Genomic DNA, 20,043 nt, shown 5'->3' with positions numbered 1-20,043 from the left:
AATTTACCATCTAAACCCTAACTTCTAAAATCTCTTTCAAATCCAATCCATAATTTACCCAACAACCCTCAGTCTTCAAAATCCTTTCATAATAAGCCCAAAACTTACCAAACACCCCTTGACTTATGAAAATCTTTACAAATTAAGTCCCAAAATTACACTTTAACCCCCAGATATTCAATTCTTGCCATTTGGTTTCCCGAAACCAACACCCCACTAATTATTATTTAAAATATGAGCTCTAATAATATAAAATAATAATAATAATTACTTCTTGGGGTTCCTGATTTATTATTTAATTACTCTCTTTAAAATGGGATGTTACATGAAAACTCACTTACTCTTTGTAGTCAAACTATATCGAGGAAGATTAATCAAGCCCATACTTGATAATCATACATGAATGCATCTCTATGTGTTTTATTAGTTTCTGAGCAACCATTGACCAGATTCAACAACAGTTGAAAACTTTCTAGTTTCAAACTATGATGCAATTAGTTTATGATTATTAAGCTCTTAAAGTTCCATATATCTCCCACTTAGAAAAATCACTTCTAATCACTTGTCTTATGGAATGACAGTTAGTGGGATTAGTAGAAACTTCATCCTAAACAATCATTTAGGATATTCTACATAAATGCAATTAGTAGATACTAGAGTGGTTAAGCTTATTGTCTAACATGAGCTCAACGAATCCATACCTTTTAGATAAGGATAAACCATTTCGTCCTTAGTCTAATATAAGTATCTAATCCACTTGTTTGGTTGGAATATATATTCAATATATATTTGTTACAGTGAGCATAATTCCAAAATTTTTATAAAGTAATTAGTTCTCTTAAAACATCATATAATAGACTGAAAGGTCTATCCTTATCCTCTTCAAAAACTTGTACTATCAACATTCAACCAGTAGCCAGGTGACCCTATCCCAATAGAGAATTCAAAGGCTACCTCGAATATCAAAAGATAGATTCAAGTGACCAGGTGATCATGTGCTACAAGAAACATACTAATGACAAGTGAGTGTCTTTGTCGGAATGAGTTGTGAATCAATTCCACAACTCCTAAGATGTTCAAGAAGACTTTGTTTACAAAACTCATTTTCTTTATCACAACGAAAGGTTAGTGATGGTCTCATTAAGTCGTATTTCAATCTTCACTGTGAAACAATTTGAGTAAATCAAAGGTTTCAACAATAACGAATAAAAGTTGTCAGTGAAATTGAATAAACATCTTTCACCAAATCTATTAATGGATTGAAAAAGACTACATACATCACTTATGTATAACTCTTTGTCAAGCCTTTTGTTCTTTAACTACTAATAGAAAAAGACACTTGTGAATCATCTTCCCAGATAAATAGGATTCACATATATCAAATGAATCAAGCTCATTTGCCTTAAAAAATCCATCCTTTTGAAGTTGGTATATGTATTTCTTATATATATTGTCATGATGATTATGACATAGATAAGTTCCAATCAAATATCATTTGATTATATAGGTGTTATGATAAGAACTATTAACTTAATGAAAGATTATAGATTTACTTCATAAATAACATTATGAGAAAATATTCTTTAACACAGAATACATCGCTTCAGAACATGAATGTGAACATACATTAAACGATAAGTAAATCTAGATTTATTCATAAATTACAACTGTTACATGTCCCTATAAGGATAGGTACAATAAATCTATTGTTTAAATAAAAGACTATAACAACACTTGTTATATCTTCAACACGAAATACCATTCGTTTGTAATCAGTTGATTATTTCTTCCAATCATCAACACATAATATCAATTATTAGTGTCACATGAAGTATTACATACTCAAGTAAATGATGGAAAAATAAATAGTTCTATCATATAGACATCTGAAGTCTTGTCCAAGTCAGACTTCTTCTGTTCGATGAGATGATAGGAGTAATTCCTCCTTTAGTGTCTAGTTTCTTCCACAATAGAAACAACACTAATCATTTGGTCCTTTCTTGATTTCTGGGTTTATGTTGTATTTCCCTTAAATGAACTATAAGTCTATATGAGTGCACAATCTCTTAGACTTCCTTTTATTCAATGCTTGAACAGACTTGAAGCTATTTCTAGTGTTCTGATTGAATATCTACTTTACTTGATGAGACATCTGATATGTTTCATAATTATCCAAAACTTTCTGCAAGTCAAGGTTAATTTCTCCAGTATGATGTGAGACACATCAATATCATCATAATTATACTTTCTTCAAAGCATAATGATCAGACTAACTAGTTGCAGAGGTTATTCAGGTATGAGATGTTCAGTATATATAATTTCTATTTATCTTAAAGGTAGAACATCAAGATAGTATACCAGTTATAGAAATTATAACCATCAAATGTTACTGTCTCTTGAAACTCAACAAGAGAGAGAGATTTTGTAGCGCGTAAAATTATTAACAGTTATCAACAGAATTTAACAAAGTTTCATTTAGTATTTTCAATATTTAGTCTTTAAAAATTAATACCTTATATTGTATCTTAAAACATTAATTTATTAAATTCTAGGATCCAAGTAACGAAACAAGTAAATGGTTAGGCGACCATTATCCCATAAACTTAATCAAACTCGGTAGGTAGCGATTACCAATTGCATACGATATGTAACTCCTAGATTATGGGATCCTAAAAACTATTGTTTAGTTTGGCATGTTTATCCCATCTATGCCTCAAAACTCTTATACTTATGTGACCTTTATCATATAAGAATTTGATCAAATCATCCATTTAAAAAACATGTGAGTTCTATTTCATAAATGGTTAGGTGACCTTTATCCCATATGCAAATACAAAAACACCTTGAATTTGACAACTCAAATGAATAAGGTGACCCTAAATCCATATAAACTACACAAAAATCCCAAATGAATTTTAAATGGATTGCATAGATTTGAAAAGTTGTAAATAACGGTTTATATATATATATATATATATATATATATATATATATATATATATATATATATATATATATATATATGTTTTACAATTATAGTTTATAAAAACATGGTCTCATGAATATTGCATGCATCCAACAATTCATGTACCATTTTGTAAAATTCATATCACTTGTTATGAGTTTCTCTAGGTGCCAAATAAAACTTCATTTTATTTGCAATTAACCGCGATCAATTATAAACTAAAATCCGGTATTTTAAAGTTTAATCGTAGATCGGTTTTAAGAACCAGTAACAGTCTTAATAAAACTTTATTTTATACTTAAGACTTGGAGTTTTGGATGAGTTATAAAATCATTATTTTAAACTTCCTTTTAACAATCAAATAACTTATGACTTCTGATGGGAATAAAGCATTATAGATCGATAGATTCTAAACAGAAAAACAATATTAATCGAGTAAAGAACACAAGAATGGATCAAATAGTGTCGAATGATTAATATCTCACACCTTAGAAGAGCTCGATGAAGAACTTCGACTGTAGAGGTGTGCTAGGGTTACAATGCAAAAGCTATTAATGAGAACGATGATCTTAAAGTTATACATGCATGCATAATATATAATCTAACCCTAATGAAAAACCACGGTTGGACAGGCCCAAACCGGGTAAACAAAATGGACTAACAAACGAGCCCAAAGACGCAACACTTAAACCCAACCAGGCTCTGATACCACTCAAGTAGTTAAAGAAACACGATCAAATGTTTGTAAAAAAACATTGAAAGACATCTTTTCAATTATAGACATATTTTCAATTATAGGCTTTAGTGGGTAGTTTATCTTCAACCGAACATCGATACATAAAATAAGACCGAAAAATGGATGAATTACTTGTGAGACCGATGTGGTTTGTTGAACAAGTAGGTTGGAGAATATAGACAGTGACTGGATAATAATAAGAAATCTCAAAAACAAAAAAGAAACTGGATCTTATGGGAAGAAACGTCCTGGTGTTAGACAGTTTCATAAAGATCACGCAAAAATAAAATGAGATTTTGTGAGGTAACAAGTAACAGCTTGAACATTTTAGCGTTCACCGTCAATTCATTCAAGGTGTTGGATTTTGGGTATCACTTAGCACGTGGTAAACGAAACTAAGATCATCAACACAGAGATTGTGTAACCATAAACCTCAGTGGTAATTGCTGAGAGTCTCAAGGGTTACTTTTACGAAGCGAAACTTAATGGAGAAATGTGAGGAGATAGTGAAGGAACCGAAAGTACCTCTGCTACATAAGAATGACAAAGCAGAAAACTCTTAACTCACTATGAGAAGAGTAAGGTAGCTCATGACTTGAGTGATTTTAGCAACCTGATTAGGAAGAAACGATTGGTGTTTATCGAATCATTAAGGCTTCACTCAGAGTCATGGAGGCTTCGGTCTACATGCAGCAGCATGCTTCTAGGGACACTTAACTAGTACATAGATAAGAATGTTATACCTGCCCCAACTTCATTGTGTTTCGCATCTGTGAACTTGAATCAATTTTGAGAATTGAGAGATAAAACTTAAAAACACATAGAAATATTTTTGTAGTTTTTGGATTTATCTGAAAAATAATAAAAACAGAAAAGAAAATATTTTTGGATTTTTGTAAATTCTGAAAAATAATAAAAACAGAAAAGAAAATATTTTTGGATTTTTGTAAATTCTGAAAAATAATAAAAACAGAAAAGAAAATAAATACTAAATATAAACACACGAAAGAATAAGAGAGCTTTTCAAAAATATACAACCGAAACCATACCATAGAAAAGATGAAGCGAAATGGGTCGAGCGATCGGTTCAATTTGGTTCCAAAAAAAATCCAGAGCCGAAATAGACCGAGCGTTCGATTCAAGAAAAATTCTAGAGCCGAAATAGACCGAGCGTTCGGTTCATTTCGGTTCCCGAAAAATTCGAGAGCCGAAATAGACCGAGCGTTTGGTTCATTTCGGTTCTCGAAAAATTCGAGAGTCGAAATAGACCGAGCGTTCGGTTCATTTCGGTTCCCGAAAAATTCGAGAGCCGAAATAGACCGAGCGTTCGGTTCATTTCGGTTCCCGAAAAATTCGAGAGCCGAAATAGACCGAGCGTTCGGTTCATTTCGGTTCCCGAAAAATTCGAGAGCCGAAATAGACCGAGCGTTCGATCTATGTCGCTTGTTCATTTTTAGTGAGAAGAAAGGGGTTTCGGTACTGACTCAGCTTCCATCATTCCCAAGCCTTGGAGTATCTTGTTAAAGCTTGCTTCTGGTAAGGCCATAGTGAAGTTGTCAGCCAGTTGATCTGAGGACCGAACGAAGTGAACTTCAACATTACCATCTTCAATGTGGTCCTTGATGAAGTGGTATCTCAGTGCAATGTGCTTAGTCTTGGAATGTTGCACTGGATTGTGACATATTCGAATCGCACTTTCAGAGTCATAGTAGAGAGGGATCTTCTTCATGCCTAAGCCATAATCTCTAAGTTGGCTTTGTATCCATATGACCTGTGATGTACAGGATGCTGCAGCAATGTACTCAGCTTCGACTGTGGAAAGAGACACGCAAGTTTGTTTCTTGGACTGCCAGCTGACAAGTTTGCCATCAAGGAACTGGCATCCGCCGGTTGTGCTCTTTCGGTCCAATCCACATCCACCAAGATCAGCGTCAGAGAAAGCTTGAACAAAGAAGCCGGATTTTGCAGGATACCAAAGACCGAGAGACGAGGTTCGCTTCAAATACCGGAAGATATTTTTCACTGCAACCATATGAGGTTCTTTTGGATTTGCTTGGAACCTGGTACAATAGCAGACAGAAAACATTATGTCCGGTCTACTTGCTGTTAAATACATTAGAGATCCTATCATCTGACGATAGAGAGTCACATCAACAGCCGGTTTCTCAAGAGATGGAGTTAGCTTCGTGCCAAATGCCATTGGAACCTTTACTTTGGAATCTCCCGTCATGCCGAACTTTGCCAACAGAGTCTTTGTGTATGCTTCCTGATTAATGAAGATGCCTTCTGGTCCCTGTCTTATATTCTGTAACATCCCGTTTAAATAGAGTAATTAAATAATAAATCAGGAGCCCCGAGAAGTAATTATTATGATTATTTTATACTATTATAGCCCAAGATCGAATAATAATTAGTGGGTGTCGGTTTTAGGAAGTCAAATGGCAAGAATTGAACCTCCAGGGGCTAAAGTGTAATTTTGGGACTTAATTTGTAAAGATTTTCATAAGTCAAGGAGTGTTTGGTATTATTTGGGGCTTAATATAAAAGACATTATGGAAACAGGGGTTAAAAAGTAAATATCGGATTTATTTTGTAAGGATTTTAGGAGACAGGGTGGGAATGGTAACATTTGGATTAAATTTGAAAGGAAATGGAGAAGGAAGGACCGGTTTTGTAATTATGGGCCAAAGTTGTATGGAACCGGGTATATATCTTCCTTACCCGTCAAGCCCTAACCCTAGGGGATCCCACTTCAGCCGCAATAACCACCTTATGCCTCCCTTCACCCCAGCCGCCATCCCTTCTTCCTCCTATCTCCGACACCGCTACCCCTTCTGTCGAGTCGCAACCACTGCTGTTGGAGTCGTAGAGCACCACCATCACAGCCTATGTCGGCTGTGACGTCGAGAATGGCCGGAGAAAACGCCCAAGAGCTATGGCGCCACCGCTACCTCACCCTCTTAGTCGGAAAACAACCATGATGCCGACGCTGTAGCTCCTGCCGTCGGAGAAGCCGAGAACCCCGAACACCGACGTGTGGTTCGTAAATGGTTAGATCCTTCACTGTTACATTGAAGCCGGTAGAGCTGGAACGTGGTTGTGACGTCGCGAAACCCTCATTTTCTCTGGTTCATTGCTGCAGTGTCGCCATTACCGCCTTGAACCACCGATGTGGCTGTTACTGTCGTCGTTATGCACCACTGATTGGTGGTTGCGTCCAGATTCCGAGCAAGGTCTTGTCGGGATGTGATGCTGCTTGACTGAGAACCAAAGGAGATCCCTGCTACCACCGTGTGGTGGTGGCTGTCGTCCCAAGATGTTGTTGTCGCTGCCGTGGGCCACCGGGGCGGTGGCTGGGGTACATCTCACAGATCAGAAGCAAGTATGGATGGGTGTGTGTTCTATGGTTTTGTGTGTAGTTATCTTAGCCGGGAAATGCTTGAGGGCCACCACCACCACCGTGAGGTGGTGGCTGCCACCGTGAACCACCACTGGCCACCACAAGGGTGGTTGTGTGTGTGTGTTTTGCTATGGATTTAGGTGTGTTAGTGTGTGTGGGTTATTTGTTTTTTTTAGCATTGTAATTGTAACAAAAATTGAAATAATGAAGAAAAAAACCCAAACCACCACCGTAGAGTGGTGGTTGCCGCCACCGGTCGCCGTGTCGGGTGGCGGTGTGCTTTGATTGCGTTTGGACCTCATTTGGATGTTTGGACAAGGGGCTACTAAACCCTAATGGGCCTTGTAAGCCCTAATGGGCCCAATAAAGCCCTATTGGACCTAAAAGCCCAAACATTAGACTGCTGGGCCTAGTGGAAATCCTAATGGGCTTAAGGACTTAGCTATTGGGCCTATTGGGTTAATATGGGTTAGAAACCCTAATTAGGGTTTGGAAAACCCTAATGCCATGAAACCCTAATTATGGAAATTGTTTGGGACACACACACGAGAATTAATTATTAAACTTAAAATAATAATTAATAATCATTGGCAAACTAACTTAGCAATAATGGACTTAATGGATTAAGTCCTTTAAGGGTTAAGTAAGAAACACTTAACTCTAATCATCATTTCATGTGAAAGCGCTAATCTCACTCGGGCTTTGAATTGGGCCTTCCTATTGGGCTTTGGCAATTGGACTATTGATGGATCATCCAAGAACAAGTTAAGGGACCAGAGTAATTAGATGGGCTTTAGGATAAGGCCCATGTGAGGACTTGGGCCCAATTTGGAAAATTAGGCCATAAATGGGCCATGTTTAGGCCTTTATGATTATGTGATATTGGGCCATGGGAATTGGTTTGGAATAATTTAATGGGCCTTAAGGAAAGACCATATAAAGGTCTGGGCCCAATTTGGAAAATTGGGCCATATGTGGGGCTTTGACCCATTATTTGACTTTTGGGCTTTTGTAGTGTGAGTTGGACCTTGGGCTTGTAACCCAATTATTAATTGGGTGTTGTTTGATGTTTGACAGTTCAGGAATCTGTCAACCAGCAGCTGGAGTGGTATCAGCGGGACTTCAGCAGTGTCAGGTGAGTTATCCTCACTATACTAAGGGGTCTAAGGCACCAAGGCCGGCCCATTGGATATGTTATCCTAGCAGTGTTAGATGTTGAGTATGAGTTAGTGTTGCATGCTAGTGGTTACGCCAGTTAGGTAGATCTGTAGGACTACCTGTGATGTTATATGATTATTGCATGCTCAGTAGTTATGTTATATGTTGATATGTTAGGTGGGATGGGTTGAGGTTGTACTGCTCCGTGCGGTAGCCAACAAACCCTGGAGTATTCCAGATAAGAGCTGAGGGCCCGGTAGGCATTCCAGACTCATACTGAGGACTCGAGAGTATTCCGGATATAAGCTGAGGGCCCGGTAGGCATTCCAGACTCATACTGAGGACTCAGGAGCATTCCAGATACGAGCTGAGGGCCCGATGGTATTCCAGACTTGTACTGAGGGCTCGATGGTATTCCAGATACGAGCTGAGGGCCCGGTAGGCATTCCAGACTCGAACTGAGGGCCCAGGGGTAATCCAGCATGTAAAGTTGTGGACCCATTACATGCTGTTCAGTTTGTTATGTTATGATGTTACTGACATGGTTATGTGGACTGTATGTGTATCGGTATTTTGGGGGTAACTCTCTAAGCTTTCGGGCTTACAGTTTCAGTTTATTGTTTCAGGTACATCAGGGGATCGTGGCAAGGCAAAGGCGTGATCGTACAGTTCCTCACTTTTTATGACTATGTTTCTGGGATACTCTGATATTATACATTTGGAAAACAAGTTTGTAATAACTAATGGTTTTTGGGTTGTTTAAAAAGTTTTAAATTGGCTTGAATTTTTGGGTGTTACAAGTTGGTATGAGAGCCTTGGTTTGAGTGAATTGGAGGAGCACTCGAGTAACTCCAGTCTCAAATCAAGGAAGGACTTTCAAAATGATTTTTCAAAAAGGTTTTCAAAATAAGTAAAGGAGGATGCAGGGTGTACGATCAGCCGAAGCCAGTAAGTAGACCCCAAAATACCATACAAGTTATTTGATTATGAGATATGTTAGAACAATATGTTAGTACTAGGCCAGGGATCTTTAGGAATTACATGATAGAATTGTCTGATTACATGATGTCTGCTAGCCTAGGGTCTCCTTTATTCGTCAGAGGTTGGAGATGGAAAGCGTTTTGAGAGAATGAAACCAACCACCATGTAAATGTGTACATGTTATCTACTGTTGATAAAGCCAGAAATCGAAGCCTGATTGGTCGATAAAACGGTGAGGCCACCTGTACACGAACAACCTACAAAATGACATAATGAAAAAAAAGGCACTAAAGACAAATACAGAAAATAGAAAGACCAAAGATAAAAGAAATGAGAAGTATAAGTAGAAGGGGTGAAATAGACAAAACAACTGCCACTTTACAAGGTAGGAGAATTTTAATATATATATATATATATATATATATATATATATATATATATATATATATATATATATATATATATATATAATTGTTATTGGTTTTTAGTTCTGGTCTTTTTCTTTTACATAAATAGATTTTAAGTATAATGGTGTACTAATCATTTCTTATCATGTGGATTCAACCCCAATGAATAAAAGAGAGCGCGATACGGTTATTGGTCAAAACCTCACCAGTGACCGCTAACCGCAAATGCAATTAATCCATTTTCAAAACCGCTTTGTGCGGTTATTTTTGTGTTACGGTTTTGTTTTTTTTTTCTTTGTAATAAAAAAAATCATAAGGTATAAGATAATTAACTTAAATCACAAACAAGGAATATCTATAAAACGTCAAATCACTAGTAATTAATAATAAATATCTTAAAATTATCGAATTTCACCATTTTTCAAAATTAAACATAACAAAAAACCAACAGTTTTGTCTTCTAAAATTTTTTTTATTGATTTTCAATTCTGGTTTTTTTCAACATTTTATTACATATAATTTTCATGGATTTGTTTAAAGTTGAATTTTTATTGATTTTCAGTTATTTTTTTTTCTTTTACATAAATAGATTTTAAGTATAATGGCATACTAATCATTTCGTATCATGTGGATTCAACCCTATTGAATAGGAGTGAACGCGATGCAGTTATTGGTCAAAACTTCACCACTTATCACAAATGCGGTTAATTGATTTTCAAAACCGTTTGGTGCGATTATTTTTGCGGTGCGGTTTTTTTTTTGTAATAAAAAAAACCATAAGGTATAAGACAATTAGCTTTAATCACAAACAACTAATATCTTAAAAACGTCAAATCACTAGTAATTACAATAAATATATTAAATTGTCGAATTTCACCATTTTCTAAAGTTAAACATAACAAAAAACCAACATTTTTATCTTCTAAATTTTTTTTATTGATTTTCAGGTTTTTTCACCATTTTCTTACATATATTTTTTCACGGATTTGTTTAAAGTTGAATTTTTATTGATTTTTAGTTCTGGTTTTTTTCTTTTACATAAATAGATTTTAAGTATAATGGGGTACTAATCATTTTGTGTCATGTGGATTCAACCCCAATGAATAGGAGTGAGTGTGATGCGGTTATTGGTCAAAACATCACCACTAACCGCAAATGCGGTTAATCCATTTTCAAAACCGTTTGATGCTGTTATTTTTGCGGTGTGGTTAGGTGGTTATTTTTGCAGTGTGGTTTTTTTTGTAATAATAAAAAAATTCATAAGGTATAAGAAAATTAACTTAAATCGCAAACAACTAATATCTTAAAAACATCAAATCATTAGTAATTAACAATAAATATCTTAAAATTGTCGAATTTCACCATTTCCAAAGTTAAACATAACAAAAAAAAACAACAGTTTTGTCTTCTAGAATTTATCATTCTTTCATCCATGAAACTTGTCTAAAAACTCTTTTCATTTCAATTTTTAGATATATAGAATTAAAATTAGTCATTTGAAAGTTTTACATTTATTTAGTTAGGAGGTGTTGGTATTAATTCAAACTATTTGTTCTTAACTTCTATTTCAAAACCCTAATAAATACTTGTTTTTAAACTATAAACACACAATCACTATTGAATCTCGTTACAATATCCCTAATATATATGTGTCAAACGTAACCAAAACATCATAGCGGTGTTGTCGATGAGACCATCTAAAGCCACAGATCGGTAGTCAAACGCTCTAAATAAACAAAAAAAACACCCAAACTCTTTTTGGTCTCTATCTAACAAATATGGGATAATTCTTGTAGACCGAGAAATTCTTGTTGCGAACCTTTAGACTGTGTTATACTCTTCATTCAACATTTACCGTATTGTGCCACATCACTCTCCTACTCATTTTAACACCCTCTTTCAAACCATGTTATATGTATCTTTCACATTTCAATAGCAATGCACAAGTAAATGCAACACAATGTACAATATAGATGAAAGAGACATCTCACAAGAGATGGAAAAGGGAGGAGAGAGAGAGAGAGAGAGCGAGAGAGAGAGAGAGAGAGAGAGAGATGGGGGGATGATTCAACAACGGGGTGTAAGATGCCAGGAGGGTGGCGCCCTTGCATGTTGTCCATGTTGGATCCCTGCTCCCCAGTGGCATAGGTAAAGACGGAGAAGGTAGGTCCTAGGACCTACCTTTTTTCTCGAATGTATTAAGTATGTATAAAAAAATAAGGATCTACCTTATCTTTATCAAAGAAACTACCAAGTTTTTTTTTGGCAATTTTTTTTATCAAAAGTTCATATCTTTCATATTTAACAGCCCACATCTACTAATCAATAGCCTTATCATCCAATGATCCATTAAAAGGAAAATAAGAAATAGAAAATAAGAAACCGAACGTCGCATACTATCTCGTTCTCGGCTTCTCGTTGTCCACATGTCCCATGTTCCAAAATCGATCATCATCCACCGGTCGTCGGCTGTTCCGGTCGTCGTCCGGCCTGGCCGCCGACGTCTACTTCCACCGGTCGTCCAACGACTGCCAACAACAGTCCAACCCGTCAGTTTCTTCTCCCTCAACACTCAGTCAACGACCTCATTTCAAGTTTGTAAGTTATACAATTTCAAATTACATAATTTCTTTTTGTTCGAAATCGAAACCCTTTGTGGCTTTGTATGGTTAATGATTGTATAATATATATATATATATATATATATATATATATATATATATATATATATATAATTTTCATTCACCTATTGATCAGATTTTAGAATTTTTTATGTTAATATTTGATTGATATACAATCAATTTCAAAATTTATTTAGAGTTGTTATTGTGTACTTGATATAATGTTAACATTGTTCAATGTTCAGTTGTTATTATTTATTTAGAGTTAACATTGTTCAATGTTCAGTTGTTATTATTTATTTAGAGTTGTCAATTTGATATAAGAAGATTCAATTTCATAATTCAATTTTAGAATAAGAATCAAGATTCAATCCTTCAAAAATGTCTTTGCATAAGTTTTATAAAAAGAAAGAAGATGGCTAACAACAACAATTCAATTTTAGAATCAAGAATCAAGATTCAATCCTTCAAGAATGTCTTTGCATAAGTTTTATAAAAAGAAAAAAGATGGCTAACAACAACATAAGTATACGAAGGTTGATTTAAACTCACTACCTGTTGATCCACTTGAACGACCAAGTATAGAACCCGACGCGCCATACAACCTAACCCTCCACCACTAGCATTTTTTATACTTTCATATTTTTTTAGTTGCATTTACATAATAAACCACGTGGTTTTTAGTTCAAGATTCGCCGCTCCCCATAAAGGAGAGTATTATAACACACGGCCTTGGTAGCTACTTTCAAAAATTTAGACATTCCGATAAAGGGAATAACCCGTGATTCAATAGTTCAATTTTCAGGCTATTTTGTGATTAACCTTTGTTTATGTGGCCTAACTAAAGCTCAAAATAACTTCCGTCCGGAAGGAATAAAAACAATGCTGGATTGAATCATTATACCTCGGTCTCTGGGGCATTTGATCAAACACATTATCTTCGTTTCTATCATGAACTATTGAATTTATTAAATTGGAATCGAGCGCCTCGAAGAGGTATTCATTTGATCAGACATAGGTGAGTTTACATCACAATTAAACAAAATAGCACAAACCCTCATAGGAAATCCAACCAACATTGAACCAACTTAATTTCCAGTAGTCGAATCGTAAACAATACAATGATAAACAAAAATCAACAAACCTTCTCACTCTAAACTTGCGAAGAAGAATCAGATTCCAACGGGATTCCAACGTCCTGTGGCGCGACCTCTTTTGACTGCTTGGCTGTCCTCTTGGGAACCGGAATAGCGAGAAAAGTTTTCTTCTTACTAATAGGTTTACACTTTTCAAGCTGAACCAAATCCCCAATTTGGAATTGATTTTCAGGGTCATGAGCTTGGAACTTCTTCTTCTTCCTGACTCTGCGCTTGTATTTTGGGTGAGGCGCGAGACGAGTCACTTCAACATTCACTGTCTTATCATTGGTGGTGCAGATTACGCGGCCTTGGAGAGATCTCATGGCGCGAATTGGGGGGAGATAAGCGTGGCGCTGGTGGTGGTGGTTGGAGGTGGAGGAGGAGGGTTTGGTGGAGACGACGGAGTTGCCATGGAGGAAAGGGGTTGAAAGATTGAGGGATTTGAACTGGGAGAGAGGGAGTTGAAGTTGGAGGAGAGACATGGCTCACTGGATAAGAGTGGAAGAAGATGATGATATTTAGGGATTGGGTATTTGTGTTCTGGTGCTTCGCGCCTACTTTTGTAAAGAAGTTCGTTTTAATAAGATCGTAACACGTAAGCACGCATGCCTGCAAAACCGTTGATTATACTTACCAAAGCTGATTAGAATTTAAGGGTAATTGCTACATGTTACAAATGAAATGACTCAATGATACTGAGCCAAGCTCGAGCTCCATAGGTAGTGTGATACAAACTCAAAACTTGATTTTATTTCACCTTCCTAATCACATGTTTTATTGGTTGATTATATATTTTTTTGGGATAAAACTACTAAAATGAGCAATTTGGAACTTACATATAGCTACAAGACAATCTTTCTAACTATTTATCAACAAAATAATTACAAACTTCGTAATTTTGTAAATTAATGAAGTAATTTTTTGTTTATAAAAATGAACTCGCTAGATGATCCATGAATATGGGGTTCATTAATTCGCAAAGTGTATTAGAACAATTAACAAATTTATAATCTAACCTTGACATTCGTTTTTGTTATAATTCTCAGACAATCTCGTCCATTTCCCTATTGATATGTTTATATTGCTGGAGAAATGAGTTGTGTGCCCACTTTGGACCCGAAAACGAAGTTGAGTTCTAACTCTAATTCAGAAATGATTTATGAGTTTATGTACTTCTACATGATAGCTTCGTTTTGAGATGCATGCAAAAATGAGTCTGTTTAAATAGAATATTGATTATTAAAGCATTGTGCTTGAATGGATGTTGAGAAAGTTAAAGATTTGTTTCATACACGAAGACTATATAATTTTAAACGCCATTTTATATGTAGTGACATTAGAGAAATGTACGAATGAAATAAAAATATTGGCACACTCTAGTATTGTACATAAAGATCATATAAACGCAAAATCGATGCTAGAAAATCTTTTGCTGACTTTTTTGTTCTGTAGTTTTTATTTTTTCGACTTCCATTACATCTTGATATTTTATTATATAAATCGGAAAGTTTAATTATATTGATATAAATAAACAGCTCTGAGTAGTAATTCCTTAAGTCTCCTTCCGATCCCAATGTAAGTATTGTTTATGTACTTGGCACCCATAGTACTAAATTGACTTACTCAAAACACAATATTTTAGGTTCTTTTTTGACAGCTTACAACATGTCGGCCTACTTGCATAATCACTAACTCTATTGATTAAGGTTTTATATAAGCGACCTTTTTAAATCGATTTCCTCACACAACTATTCTTCGTATACAAAAATGACAAAGTTCATGAATTTAACTACTGTGTGTCCTTTTCGAGTTTCGACTTTGTTGGACTGCAACAGTTTTCACATTATCGCTAACATAAGTATTTTTTTTAAGATAACAAAAGCATAATCTTAAATCAAAATCTTTACTTATTCATGATAATGAGTCTACGAAAACATTCTTTATAGACCAATTCTCCATGTATAAAATGCCCATAAATGCATACTTTTATCACCTGGTCAAATTTGACTCATGACATATCGTGGTTCTACATCATCATGGAAAGCTTGATGATAAGATCTAAGGTTATATCATTCCATTTATACATAGTGTCACATCCCGAAACCGACGGCGGAAACGTTCTGGGGCGGAGGACGTCATGCGTAGTATCACAACCATTGTACATAGTAAGCATAGTAAACACAACCATTACATTACATAAGAATATTTACATTTGTTTGAAAGCGGAGAAATATATATTTCATATACATCAGTATAAACAAAAGTAAAGACGAGACTTCTATATGCTCTGTCTTCTCCAAAAGTGATCGAGGTACCTGTCTAACGTTGACCTGAAAATACAAGCGGTTTGAAAATATATCAGCATAAAGCTGGTGAGTTCATAAACATGTTTTGTAAGGAAAAACGGGTTACTAAATCTTGTGAAAATACTTCATTTCCATTGATAAAGAATGCAGTAAATATCGAAAACCATTATTACTGAGTTATGAAATACATATGCATGTTTTCCAAGAAAATCCCATATTTTCTAACATGTTTGTCAATTCCCATATGATAAGAAAACCCTGGTTACCACCAGTAAGTATAGTAGTTTTACTACTTAAGATAAAACCATAAGTTGTGTCCCTGGAATACCCTCCAGTAAGTAGGTAGGTAGTTTTATTACATAAATAAAACTATAGAAGAAAGAAAGAAATCCGTGAACAAGGTTAGTTTATACGTATTGTGAGTCGTATAACCATACTGATTTGACCCGCGACCTCCTTGACGTTCTTCAGGCGTCGTTCGATTTACAAAATTTGTCACCCCAGGCGTGCCCGCCTAACTGTAGCTAGCAGTTTAGGTGTGGGATTGTCAGTCCCGAATAGATCTATCCACAAATTTCACGCTCTCCCTCCAGGAGACTCTGGTTATACTTCCGGAGAGGATTTACTAGTACCCCGAAGGGTATAATGAAGATAAGTCTCACAAGCTAGTAATAACTAATTCACGGGATAATTGGTCGTTATCGAGTTTCGAAATCGTTTGAAACAAAGTAGAGTATAAATAATTAAACACAAGGTAATTATTTAGCATGATACTCTAGATTAATAATGGATAAACTAAATCAGACATAGTTTATATATTGACTTTGCATGAAATTCGAATCCGTAAAACAAGTAATGAAAAATCCCAAATTATTCCCATAATAATTTGAATGGTTTGATAAGTTCCCACGCTGTTTTGAAAACTATGTAATTATATTTAGAAAACGTCCCTTATGCTCCGCATATTACAAAAGGGGTAAAGGTATCTATAAGTTTGACAGAAAGTCGTTATAATTACATCAGTTTTAAATTACGAAATCTTTTATGTTTTGCTTGTATTCCCCCCCTGAAAACATGAAAAACTCGGAAAAGTGTAGGGGTATGAACTCACCTGCTGTGAGTGGAATGAATGGACGTGTCGGGTAGGATGCTAGGTGTCGATTGAGGACTTGAACACACGTGAGGATCCTATGTAACATGAAGTGATACATAATTGTATCTAATTAGTTATTAAATCAATAATTAAGTAAGTAAATACACTCTAATGCGCGAAAACACTTTATTTCAAGTGTTAGGAATGATACGGGTTATATCTAAGGAGTGTATGGCCTCATTATGGAGTTTACTCTTCAAGTGGTGGCCTTAGGGGTGTTTACGGTTGAGGGACCATATCCCCCATGAGTTTACGGCCGTAAACTCATGGGAATGGTGCATTTGGGTGTTCCAAGGTCTCATCTCACTCAAGGAATTATGCTAGACTCGAATCAAGGGCTAAGGAAGTGATTGGGGCTCAAAATGGACACTTTATGGAGTTTACGGTCCTTGGACCACTCCTTTGGGTGTTTACGGTCGTAAACACATGGGTTTACGGCCGTAAACTCATGTTTGTCCATTTCTCTTGTGCTTTGGTGGTTCTAACTCATGCATGCAAGGTTCTAGTCACTTATACAAGCATATGAAGGTGTTAAGGGCACTTAAACACCTTTAGAAGGTGTTTACGGTTTTGGGAGACCTTCCCAAACCGTAAACTCATGTTTACTCCTCTCATTCCAAGTTTTGGGGTTCTAAGATCATTCATGCAAGTTTCTAGGTCATTAGCCAAGCATTGGAAGGGTTTTGGGGCATCAAAACCCCCTTTTAGGGTGTTTACGGTTTTGGGATGTTCCCAAACCGTAAACCCATGTTCTTGGGGTTTTTGGGTGATTAAACCATGAATTTGAAAGTATACTAAGCTAAACAACAAGTTAGGAGGGTTAACTTACAGTTGTGAAGCTCGAAAGGGGTGTTTTTCGATCAAAACCCGATTTGTAGAGAGAGAGTAGAGAGAGAAAGTTCATAGATTGTGAAAAAGGGTTCAAATGAAGACCACTCAACCCTTATATAGGGTTGAGTTTACGGTGGGGGTCCACCCAACACCAACCACAAACGGGGTTTTTCACGTGATTTATCGTTTTCCGACACGTATGAAATTACGACAATAACTCTAAATGATTTATTTAACTTAAAAGTTAACGGAAAAACTTTAATAATAAAAATAAATTTTATTAACGGAAGTGGGTTACAGTGATGGAATAAATTTTGGGTTGTCACATCATCCCCCCGTTAGAGGAAATTTCGTCCCGAAATTTAAAATTTAGATACAAATCATGGATTTGGAAAGAGATGCGGATATTTCCGTTTCTGTGAATCTTCGCGCTCCCAAGTGAATTCGGGTCCTCGTTTGGCGTTCCAGCAAACCTTCACTATCGGGATGCGGCTTTGCTTTGTTCGTTTGATCTCTCGATCCATGATTTCGATTGGTTCTTCCACGAAGTTCAGGTTTTCGTTGATTTCGATCTCATCAAGAGGGATCACAAGGGTTTCATCGGATAGGCACTTCTTAAGATTAGAGACGTGGAATACAGGATGGATATTGCTAAGTTCATGAGGTAATCGGAGTTTGTAGGCTACGGGACCGATTCTAGCAAGGATCTCGAAAGGTCCTATGTACCTTGGGTTTAATTTCCCGCGCTTTCCAAAGCGTACCATGCATTTCTAGGGCGAGACCTTCAACAGGACACGATCTCCAACCTGGAATTCCAAGGGTTTTCGTCGTTTATCGGCGTAGCTCTTTTGTCTGTCTCTAGAGGCTTTCAGTCGATCTCGGATTTGGATGATCTTTTCGGTAGTTTCACGGATGATTTCAGGACCAGTGAGAACACTGTCGAGGACTCAACTCTTGGCTAGCTGCATGTCCCCTACCTCGGCCCAGCACAAAGGGGATCTGCACTTTCGACCGTAGAGGGCTTCGAACGGGGCAGCCTTGATACTGGTGTGGTAACTGTTGTTATAAGAGAACTCAACCAAAGGTAAATGAGTGTCCCACGACTTTCCGAAATCGATGACACATGCTCTCAACATGTCTTCCAAGGTCTGGATAGTTCTCTCACTCTGCCCATCTGTCTGAGGATGATAAGTTGTGCTCATGTCTAGCTTAGTTCCAAGAGCCTTTTGTAGGGACTGCCAAAATCTCGAGGTAAACCTTCTATCTCGATCGGAGATAATGGACACAGGCACACCATGCAATCAGACCACTTCTTGGATGTAGATTCGCGTGAGTCTTTCCATTTTGAACGTTTCTTTGATCGGTAGGAAGTGAGCGGATTTTGTCAATCGATCGAAAATTACCCAAATGGTATCGTACCCACTCAGAGATTTGGGTAATTTGGTAATGAAATCCATAGAAATAATCTCCCATTTCCACTCAGGTATTACGGGCTGCTGGAGTAGACCTGAGGGCTTCTGATATTCGACCTTCACCTTGGCTCAAGTCAGACACTTGCCCACGAAGGTAGCGATTTCGGCTTTCATGTTTGGCCACCGGTATAGTTTCTTGAGATCTAGGTATATCTTATCCGAACCTGGGTGCACGGAGTATCTAGTCTTGTGAGCTTCGTTCATGACAACCTCCCTGAACCCTCCGAACTTTGGGGTCCAGATTCGATCCATGAAATAATAGACTCTGTCGCCTCTGATCTCAAGATTCTTATCCATTCCCCTCAAGGTTTCATTCAACACGTTCTCTAGTTTTAGGGCTTCCAACTGAGCCTCTCGGATCTGTGCGGATAAGTGAGAATGGATGGTCATTGTTAGTGTCTTCGCCTTGTTGCCAGAGCTTTCCTTTCGGCTAAGGGCATCTGCCGCCACATTGGCCTTGCCGGGATGGTAGCGGATTTCGCACTCATAGTCACTGAGCAGCTCTACCCATCGTCGTTGTCTCATGTTTAAGTCCTTCTGATCGAAGATGTGTTGTAGGCTTTTATGGTCAGTGAAGATCGTGCACTTGGTCCCGTAGAGATAATGTCTCCAAATCTTCAGTGCGAAGACCACTGCTCCTAACTCTAGGTCGTGAGTTGTGTAGTTGACTTTGTGTGCTTTCAGCTGTCTTGAGGCATAAGCAATAACTTTTCCTCGTTGCATAAGCACACAGCCTAAGCCCTGATTGGACGCATCGCAGTAGACAACGAAGTCCTCCGTCCCTTCGGGTAAGGACAGGATAGGTGCGCTGCACAAGGCTCGCTTCAACGTTTGGAATGCAGCGTCTTGCTTTTCACTCCAACAAAAGGGTACA

The 20,043-nt window shown here is 36.9% G+C and overlaps 1 protein-coding gene across 1 annotated transcript; it reads right to left on the bottom strand.

Annotated features, from left to right (window-relative positions):
* Positions 1 to 13,232: 13,232 nt before the first annotated feature.
* Positions 13,233 to 13,924, bottom strand: LOC145117414 (small ribosomal subunit protein uS17c-like). The gene has a single exon (XM_079053709.1). The coding sequence runs from the start codon at positions 13,887 to 13,889 to the stop codon at positions 13,422 to 13,424; it is 468 nt and encodes a 155-aa protein (XP_078909835.1). The 5' UTR covers positions 13,890 to 13,924; the 3' UTR covers positions 13,233 to 13,421.
* Positions 13,925 to 20,043: the final 6,119 nt, after the last annotated feature.

This window comes from Lactuca virosa, chromosome 5, assembly GCF_052849685.1.
Source record: "Lactuca virosa cultivar CGN04683 chromosome 5, Lactuca_virosa_CGN04683_v6, whole genome shotgun sequence".
Lineage (NCBI taxonomy): Eukaryota > Viridiplantae > Streptophyta > Magnoliopsida > Asterales > Asteraceae > Lactuca > Lactuca virosa.
The sequence above is the reverse complement of the archived record's forward strand: the minus strand, read 5'-3'. Positions and strand labels throughout refer to the sequence as shown.